Source organism: Calonectris borealis, chromosome 2, assembly GCF_964195595.1.
Source record: "Calonectris borealis chromosome 2, bCalBor7.hap1.2, whole genome shotgun sequence".
NCBI classification, from domain to species: Eukaryota; Metazoa; Chordata; class Aves; order Procellariiformes; family Procellariidae; genus Calonectris; species Calonectris borealis.
The window spans coordinates 144894346-144903949 of NC_134313.1; the positions used below are offsets into that span (position 1 = coordinate 144894346).

Consider the following 9604-nt stretch of genomic DNA (forward strand, 5'->3'; position numbering starts at 1 on the left):
CTCCACGCAGGCAGACCTGTCCCTTCAGCTCCAGCCACACCATTCACCCAGCGGTGACACCTTTCCACCTCATGTTTCAGCTTTATAAGAGCATGAGAAACAGAGGAGAGCAGGGCAGGTTCTGAGGAATGAGAATGAAAAGATTCTTGAAAAATAGTCCCTTTAGAGTCTGTTTCAATTTTTTAATCTATGGTTTTGAAGTTTCCATCACATGAGGGTGCATGGCTTGGCAGACGACACACACATTCAGATTCAATGGCATACTGCTCTTGCAATAATTTAATTTATAAAGCAATGAATCTATTATCTCACCATATGTATTCCTGTCCTTTAAAACAAACAAACAAAAAATTATTTCCCTCTGGACTCCCTAACAAATGGCAGCTTTATGCTATAAATTAGCTTAATAGTACACTGAGTTTTAGCTATATGAAACTAAAATTAAAACTTATCCAAGACAGGCAACAGGGTCAGCTTAATTTGTCCACCGAACCATTGCAAATGGAATCATCTAATTTATCATCTGATATTTGGCTACAAGTTTCTGCACGGTTGTTTATTAGAAGAAAAGAGAAGAAAAACTAAACCGAAGAAGAAATCTTTAGGATCACTTGAATTTCTAGACTATTGATATCTTGTCATATTGGTGAAATGCTATGTCAATGCCATACGTCAATGGTATGAAGATGTATTAAGAAAGCCATCATGGACACATATTCTGGATTTAGAGCCACATGACAATAAATTGCGAGGGTTGTTTTTAATATTAGCATTTCAATGAAACCTAATCAATGACCTTTTTGTCTTTGTAGAAGACCACAGTTTTCAGCACAAAAATAAAGCTGATCTTGATGTGGCTAGAAAGATTACCAAGAAACCCTTTTATCCTGTCTCAGAAAGATCGTTCATCTCAATGTTTCTTGCCAAAACACTACCTAGGAAAATATTTATTAAATGGAAAGGGTTTTTCTTTATCTTGTTCTTTCTTTCTAGAAAAGCAGTCTAGTGAGAACAACTCTCCAGGATGAACTTAAGCTCCCATATATATTACACTATCTGCCACCAGACTTTATGCCATGGTAAACTGCAGCTTCCAGTGCATCATGCTCCACTAGTTTCAAATAACTAACATTCTCACGGCCAATCTATTCACTCACCACTGAAGGAAGCAAACATCCTTGGCTAAAGTTTATTTGCTGATATTCCATTTTCCTCATCCCTTCAATGAGATACAAAAAAATTTTACTATATACATATGAAGCCCATAGTTTCAGGGGCCTCAAGGAAGGCCAGATTTAGCACTGTGGAGCTAGTACTCACACACTTTGCAGGGGTAGAGAGAGCAGCTCTATTAAATTCCTCAAGGCACTTTTCCACCTCAAAACTTTTCTAACTATTGCCACTTAAATATCTGCCTTGGGAAAAAAAAAAAGCCAACATTAAAACACACCTGTCAGTAAATTTTATGTAAATTTTATGTAAATTCAGCAATACCAAGTGCTATTCTGAATGGAAAAACCTATAAAAAATTGGGACGGAGGAAATCATATGACGACAATCATGCGGAGAACTTCGCCATTGCTAAACTGAATCAATTAGATACATAGGAGAACAGGAAGCGCAGCAGTTTGACAAGGTGGACCGCATAGTATTCATTTCAATCCACCTGCCCAGGTTAATACAGATGTTCAGCAGTAGGAACTCTCCAAGCAATAATGAGCCAACACAGCCATCTAAGATGCTGTTTCACGGGCTACTCATTTTTCCGAAGTTTTGTTCAGCAAAAGACTTACATCACTTGTGGTGCCAAATATGCAATATTTTTTTTGCCAGTACTTTGGATCATACTTTCACGGAAAGACAATTTATCCTGTCAAACATACTTCCTTTCAGGTTACAATTAGTGCAACCCTAAGCAGCAGGCCTCTCTTTTATAATGTCACCTAAATAGATCAGTGAAAGACAGTTTCTGGGGAGAGAAAGAAAAAAGAAAAAAAAAAAGATAAAAAGCCTATCTGTCTGACAGCTTTGCATACTTGAAGAAGTCAGTGCTAAATAAAACACAGTGTTTGCGTCCACACACTCCTCCCATTATTTTGCTTTCCTGTTCTATGGAAATCGAAATTTACAGGTCTAGGAGCCTGTGGCAATTCCTTCAAATATATTTCAGAAGAGTCATTTCATTGCAGACTCATCTGAAATGCAGTTCAGCAAGTTTCAGATGACTTACCCAGCTATTTCCCAGTGCATTACACTCCCACTCTCTTCGTAGTCTATACTGCCTCTAACACCAAACCCAATACTGCTCTGTTGAATGAAGCATTACTGGTAGACAGTTGAAGCAAACACCTTCTGCTTTCCAGTCACTATCAACTGAAAGACTTGGGAAGTAAAGACATGGAAAAAGTTAACTGATACTTCCCAGAGGAAAAAAAAAACTAAAAAGTTTCTAATCTAATTAGAAGCTGAAGGTCAGCTATAGCCTATGCACCTCTGCACAAAGAGTGCCAGAGGCCAAGTCTGCGCTGTACTCATTTGGACACAGCCTCCCTCTCTTAGTCGTGAGCCAAAAACACACCAATGAACATGCTGTCAGTTTATATCCCTCCGTTCTGAACTTGGATAACACCCATGTTAAAAGCTAATCCTAAATACCAGGATGAGGGCCCTGCTCAACAGATTTAACGAGCAGGTACATTGCAACATCCTACCACCATGAAATAAATAATGTATGAAAGTATATTTTTTATATATACACACACAAAATCTTCTAATTTTATCTATATAAAAAGATATATTTATATGTTATATATGTCTCATAATGTAAGTATGTCTATAAACTCACCTCAAAACTATTTTTTTTCCTTTTCCAACCCCCCAGCTAATCCACAGCCAGGGAAGGCAGTCCCACAGGGAAGTCTGTGGTATTCCCTTATCTTCCACATGAAATATCCAGAACTTTCTTTTGATCTTTCCTTCTTCAGTATGTATACAGAGTACTTATTAAAAAGCCCTCACTCTACCAAAACAAACATTACACTGTGAAAACAATTCTCCTGATGGAGAGAACAACAAAGCCTGATCCATAGAACAGATATTAGTCACACCACCGCTTAATGCACTCCTGAAAAGCACTCAGCTACTGTTGGGGAAATAGAAACCCACACAGACTAAGAAAGCCACACTTCTATACCAATAGGGAAAGCATCAAAAAATAAACTTTCAGTGTTGTTTACCACCTAAGCCACAAAGTCAACTCATATTTGTATATTGTGTATGAGCTGACTATCATCAAGATAAACATAACCTAATTCAAAGTCAACTCATTATTAACCCCACACACTTGAATTCAAGTGTACAGAATACCTATCTCACCCTTTTGTGACAGAATCTACTAAACAAAAGCTTATCAACTGTTATCAGCTTGGGAAACAACAAAGCTGACAATAACAGAATGGTTCAAAAAGAATTACAGTTCCCCAGGGCGATCAGGGCACATGGATGAAGTAAGGTATCTCAATCAAAAAAGATATGAAATCCCTCTGCAGATAACTTTCTCTTCTAGCAATTCAGCCTTGCAGTTCAGATTTGCCTTATCTACAGACTACATCACAGACTTAAAGTATTTTTTAAACTTTTTTTTTTTAAAACTTATTTCTCTGTGTGTCCGAGTTGGCGGTATGAGCCTGTATTACAACAGAAAGTAAAGCCAGTTTGCTGGTGATTTGTCTTCGTGTGACGGAAGCAAATTGAAATTTTTCAAGGTAGTTGCAGAACTTACTGGAGTACTGGTTAATCTGAGTGCATACACTCAGAGGTATTCAGTAAAATATTCAGGTACCAAACCATTTTCATTATTTAAAAATAAAAAATTGAGAGGCACAGTCATCACTTTAACAGATTTGCCAGCAAGCCACCGGTCAGCAAATCAACAACTCTGATATCAAGACCCAAATGAATTTTGCTGCTTTTCCCCTCAGGGGAGGCAACGTCAACATATTCTTCTTCCTGTGCTTCATATTTCCCAGTTGACTCCAAACTAGTGTGACAGTCCCCCATTTCAAAAACATGGTTTTGACCCTAGAGTTAGCATTATCTATCAATGGCTTGTGCTCTTTCCAGTAATTCATGCTGGCTCTGCAGCCTTTCATTCTGTATACTTCTCTATGGCTTTAACTCAGCTTTTGAAACTTTCAGTAACACTTGCCCTAAATCAATCTGGAGATAACCACTTTGAATGTGGAAGTGTGATGATGAAAGTGCAGCAACATAACCATTCGATCATCAAAACTGTATCTGGCTGGTGAGCTTGAGACTTTTGTTATTCAAGATATAAACAAAAACAGTTACTAAAATGTGGCAGCAGAGAACAACATATGCTTTCAAATAGCAGCCTGCAACAGTATGAAGTTACGCTTTTACTCATTGCCTTTAAAAATCTGCACCTTTTCTTTAGCCTTTACTTTTGCATTCAAAAGTGAATTCCCTTTACCAAACTTGTCCATTATTATAAAATAAATATTGAGAGGCATTAGCCTCAATTATCCAGCAAAGCTGCTTGATCCTATAATTATAATGTAATTCTGATTTGTGACATCAGTACGTTGCCATGGCACTGAATACAGCTTCAGTTCAAAACAAATACCAACACCCAAAAGCTCAATGACTTTCAACTTCCGTGCAGTACTGAAACCTAATCTCCCTGACAGTTACTCATACCACAAACACAGACAACATCTCCCCCTTCCCCACCCCCCAAATTCCTGTTCTCAAGACAGCGTATCTGAATCTATGCTTACAGCGCCAGGAGACATATTGCAGTGCCTCATCTGATGTCTCATCATTTGAAAAGTAAAATCCTACAATAAAGGTTTTATCAAAGTTAAGGAGACATGGCAATAAAAATCTTTCTTCCAAAAGAAAAGAGCTGGAAGTAAAGTTACCATGACAAATGGCTTGGGACTGTAGCCAGGCGTTAAACTGATCAAACCACAGTAGTTTTATTCAACATTCTCTTAGAATCATAGACTATCCCAAGTTAGAAGGGACCCATAAGGATCGTCGAGTCCAACTCCCTGCTCCTCGCAGGACTACCTAAAACTAAACCATATGACTAAGAGCATCGTCCAGATAATCAGATAACCAGGCAAATTTATAAGGGTTTCAGAGACTCAGTACAGCTTGTTGAGAATATCAGCAACTCAGAATCTATATTCTGAATATACAATGTATATTCTGAATATAGTAGTTATTTTGAGAACAACTCACCTAAAACATTTTGGAAGGCAAAAAACATATTAAAAGACTGAAAAATATAGAAGTTTTATTCTGTGGCACAGCAGAGAATAATACTGTAATTTTATCAACTTTAAAAACAGGTGAGAAGTTCTAATGTCGATGCAATCTTGGCTTTTCAGGCACAGAATTCGTCACTGCAACGAGATTCTGTTTGCAGAACAGTTGCAGATAATGTTCTCACATTACAAATGTTTGACATAAATGAACGAAAAAAATACAAATTATTGAGAGGTATTTGTTTTCCCATTGTTATTGATACGAGGTGTAGGCTTACCAGACACATAACATCTAACTATCGTAGAATGGAAATCCAGCCAAGATGCCCTACATCTACTTTTGACTTGATAGCCAACCTGGCAAAAAAGACAGTTTGAAACTGGATGCTTAGTGGGTAGCAGTAAGCTACAATTTTGAAATCTAAGCCGTGGAGATGAGACAGTTCTTTCAACACCACTGCAACTGAATATTTTTGCTCTTTGAAATCAATATATTGGCCACTGTTTAAGAGAATATTGTGTACCAATTCAGAGATTGTTACTTGATTTTTTTAATATACAGTAACACTGATTTTCTGGTCTGCCTCAGCACAAGCAACATATCACAGAGTACTTATATAGAGACAAAGAAACACAAGGGGCTGTTTGGGTTTTTTTAAAACTATTGTAAAATAAGGCATCCAAATTCAAGTCAGTAACTTAGATATCTCATTGGTTAAAGGCAAAGTCCAAATTAGGGGAAAATAATAAACAACATCCACAGCAAGTCTTGTGAATCATCCACTCAGATCAACAGGGTTTAAGGAGCAGTCAAATATTGTGACAATTGTTCCGTCACAATTGTACCCAGATTATTCAGCATCATTTGTGAAACAAGAGTGAGCTGGCATCATTTAAGTACTGAGACCCCCAAAAAGCCAAAAAACTATTATTATTCTCAAGCTATAACATTTAAAGTAGAACATGAAGTTAATTATATATGCTGAAGATTAAAACCATGAAACTACGAAATATACTTACGGCACCAAAACCATGAAAAGACTAAATATCAAGACTAGAACTATACAGGCTACCCATATAGCATCTACTTTCCAAAGTAAGAAAAAAAGGCACTCTTCTTTTTCCTTCTTTTTCTTTTTCCTTCATTCAACCAGGAAACCTAGATAATATTAAGATCAGCATCCAGTGACAACTCAAAAGTTGCCAGAAAGAAATTTTAATGCAAGTTCATTCTGAGTCAGTGAACTCTTTTGCCCACAGCTCTTAATTCTTTCACAAAATTATTTTAAAAGATTTTCAGCAAGAAATAAAACTGTCAAAAAGAACAACAGCAAACCTGGCATTAAAAAAAAAAAAAGCAAACAACTAAGTTTCATCTAACTATAAAATGAAAAATTAAAACTGAAGGAGGTGGGAGTGGAGGAACTGTGTATCATACCTTACTAGGAATCCGAAAGCTTTCAATAGGACTGAGGTCATGAACACTCTCCTGAGGACTTCTTAGACCCTTTAAAAGAATTTTAATAGTCAGTTAAGATTGATTACTTTAATAGCCAGTTAAGATTGATTACTTTACATACCTTGCAATCAAACTGCACAAGTCTTACCTGGTGTTGGAATATATACCTACAAGTCCTTTAATAAATTACATGAGGCCGGAAGGCTAAGACCTTATTCTATAAACATTTAAGCAAGACCATTGGTGTATAAATTATGATCCTCAAACATCTAAGCATTTCCAACTTTATGCTGCAATATGTACCTTTTCAGTACAGTTCACTAACATTCCCTTTATAAAGTTCACTTATATGCTCCTCTCGACTTCCAGATGTTATTTTAAATTTAAAAATGCACATGTCCAAAAAACATAACATACTTCATTCCACTAACTTAATGGTTTAATGGAATCAAATAATCAAAGTCGAGTTAAGTGCTACCCACTCTGTAGCAAAATTATATTATTTTTGCTTGATGGCATATTTGTCTATGTACCACATAACACTATTAGGACTGGTTTTCCTTATGCATAACTAAACTGAAAAAGATGCATAATCTTTTTATATATGTTTTATACAATTATTATTCTTTCAAACACATATAGCCACATAAATAGAATATGCTGTAGTAGACTGAAGGTTTGTACAGTAAGCATCAATCAAGCAGCTAAGTATGTTTTTGCTGAATATCCAACACATTCACAATTTTATGAAGCAATACCACAGAACATGCTGCTTAACACATTTCTGCCAGCTCCCTAGGCAGAGGTGAATCTAAACATTCAAGTTTCAGATATGGTTCTGACTCCAGCTTCCCTTGAGACTTCAGGGTGTTCACGAGTTTCAGGCAGACTTCCCTCCTACCCTTGTGGTTGATGCTAACCATACTGTTTCGAAGCCCCTTTCAGGCCTTGGGTACCTACACTTTCTTTGAAACAAAAGAATCTATGCAATTACTATGTAAGTTTATGATGAGAAAAGTTTGTATTTATCCTTTGAAACTGATAAAGTGTTTTACAAGTTCATCACTTTTGTGGTGACTACTACATTTTACAATTGTTTCATCTTCCTAGGATGCAAAACCTCTTCATTTTGGTTTTGATTCTCAACTTCCTTGGACATCATTTCAAAACATCCTCCCTTTCCAGTTACCAAGGTGGCTCACCTCTATGCATCGGAAATTCAAGGTAACAAACAACCAAAGCAACTGCTGCAGCTTCTCACACTTCACATGAAATCTTCCACACATCCTCTCAAAAATCTGCAGTACTAGCAGCTTACCTTCAGAAGCAGTAAAAAGTTTCACTTATCAAATGCTAAATGGAACTTAGTCCTTCCCAAAGGCTGAAAATTGCGCAAGTCGCATCATTTTCAGACCACAACATTTCCACACTGGGCAGGCTTCCCACAACTCCTCTTAGTCAAGCTGAAAACTGATCGTTTACCCCTATACTGAAGGGTAGCAGAAAATTATTTTGGATATCAGCTTCCATGCTGATCTCCATTTTTAGCCCTGTTCCCTGTATAAGCATCACAACTCTGAGAACATAATTTAGAAAAAAAAACAAAGTTTCTGACTTTCCTATCATTTTTTATAACTATCTAGAATATCTGATGAGGTGGGTGACTCAAGTGATTTTTTTCAGTTCTCAAATTTAGACAAACGGGCAAACAGGCTTCATTTTAGAGGTATTTCATATACGTGAATGACTTGAATGCTCTTCTAATACACTTCTTTAAAAAGGCTCGCAACCTTAGAAATACTGGTCCAAACGTAGACTAGACCTACATAATCCTAGAGACAACTGCTACACAGCGAATGGGCTACAGACACACACTAAGTATTCCAGCACACATTCAGTATGTGCCCACCCAAATACTCCCTTTTGGTCAAAAGTGTTTGCTATCAGACAAAGCCATGTTACAGTACCACGGCCCAGCGCTCCAAAATTATACGTGAAAAAAGGAAACCGACCCAGACCAGTCGTGCCATCTTTAATGCCAATTTGTCTGTTATCGCACAAGCTACGTGCTGGCACCCGGGCATGCTTCCATTTCTTGATTTAAAGACAAAAAAAAGCTGGATGCACGGTACCAAGAGCTAATACACACCAAGACTTCCCTCTGCCCACAAGCAGGACTGAGGGCCCTGCCCGCGCCTCGGAGGCCCATCAGGGTGCCCAGGCGGGCGGCACAACCCCCCCGCTGGCCACCGGGTCCAGGCACGGCATCCGCGGGGAGAGCCCGGGACCCCCCGCGGCAGGGCCCCGCTGCCCTCCCGACGCCAGTCGCTCACCTGGCGGGTCATCAGCGACTTGATCTTCTGCATGATGGTACCGGTGCCGCCGCCGCCGCCCCGAAAGCGCTCAGCAGCCCCGCACGGCCGCGGGCTCCGGCCCCGGCGGGCACGGGGAAGCCATGTTGGATGCCACCTGACAGAGCCCGCCCGCTGCTCCCTGGGACCGGTAGTCCTCGGGCGGCGGCGCCCAACTACAATCCCCGTCAGCACGGCCGGGAGGGCGGGCACCCGGGAAGGGAGCGGAGCCGGGTGGGATGGCTTCTTCCGCCGCGGCGCGCCGGCCTGGCGCCGGCAGCCCGGAGGCGGCTCCTGTCTGCGAGGCGCGGGAGTGGCCGGGCCGGAGGCGCCGTGAGGGGCAGCGAGGCGCGGGCCGGGCCGGGGGCGGCGTGAGGAGACGCGGCCGTTCCCGGCGGGCGGGGAGCCAGCCGCCGCGGTGGCTGCGGGAGGCGCCTCTGCCCGAGGAGGCGGAACTGGGCCGCGGTCGAGAAAAGGCTCAGGGCGGAGGGACGGCGGAG

The 9604-nt window shown here is 40.0% G+C and overlaps 1 protein-coding gene across 9 annotated transcripts in view; it reads right to left on the bottom strand.

Moving 5' to 3' along the window:
• VPS50 (VPS50 subunit of EARP/GARPII complex) overlaps window positions 1-9447 on the bottom strand; it is a 96231-nt gene extending 86784 nt beyond the window's left edge. For 3 of the 9 annotated variants that reach the window (XR_012672689.1, XM_075143756.1, XM_075143757.1), the window contains exons 1-2: window positions 9087-9444; window positions 6733-6801 (exon numbers count right to left, since the gene is read on the bottom strand). Coding sequence is in view for 7 of the 9 variants with exons in the window: in XM_075143756.1 (XP_074999857.1) it covers window positions 6733-6801; window positions 9087-9119 (102 nt within the window). In the remaining 2 variants the exon portion in view is untranslated. Of the gene's footprint in view, window positions 1-6732; window positions 6802-9086 lie in introns of all 9 variants that reach the window. The other 6 variants (XR_012672688.1, XM_075143759.1, XM_075143758.1 and 3 more) reach the window with 4 other exon arrangements.
• Window positions 9448-9604: the final 157 nt, after the last annotated feature.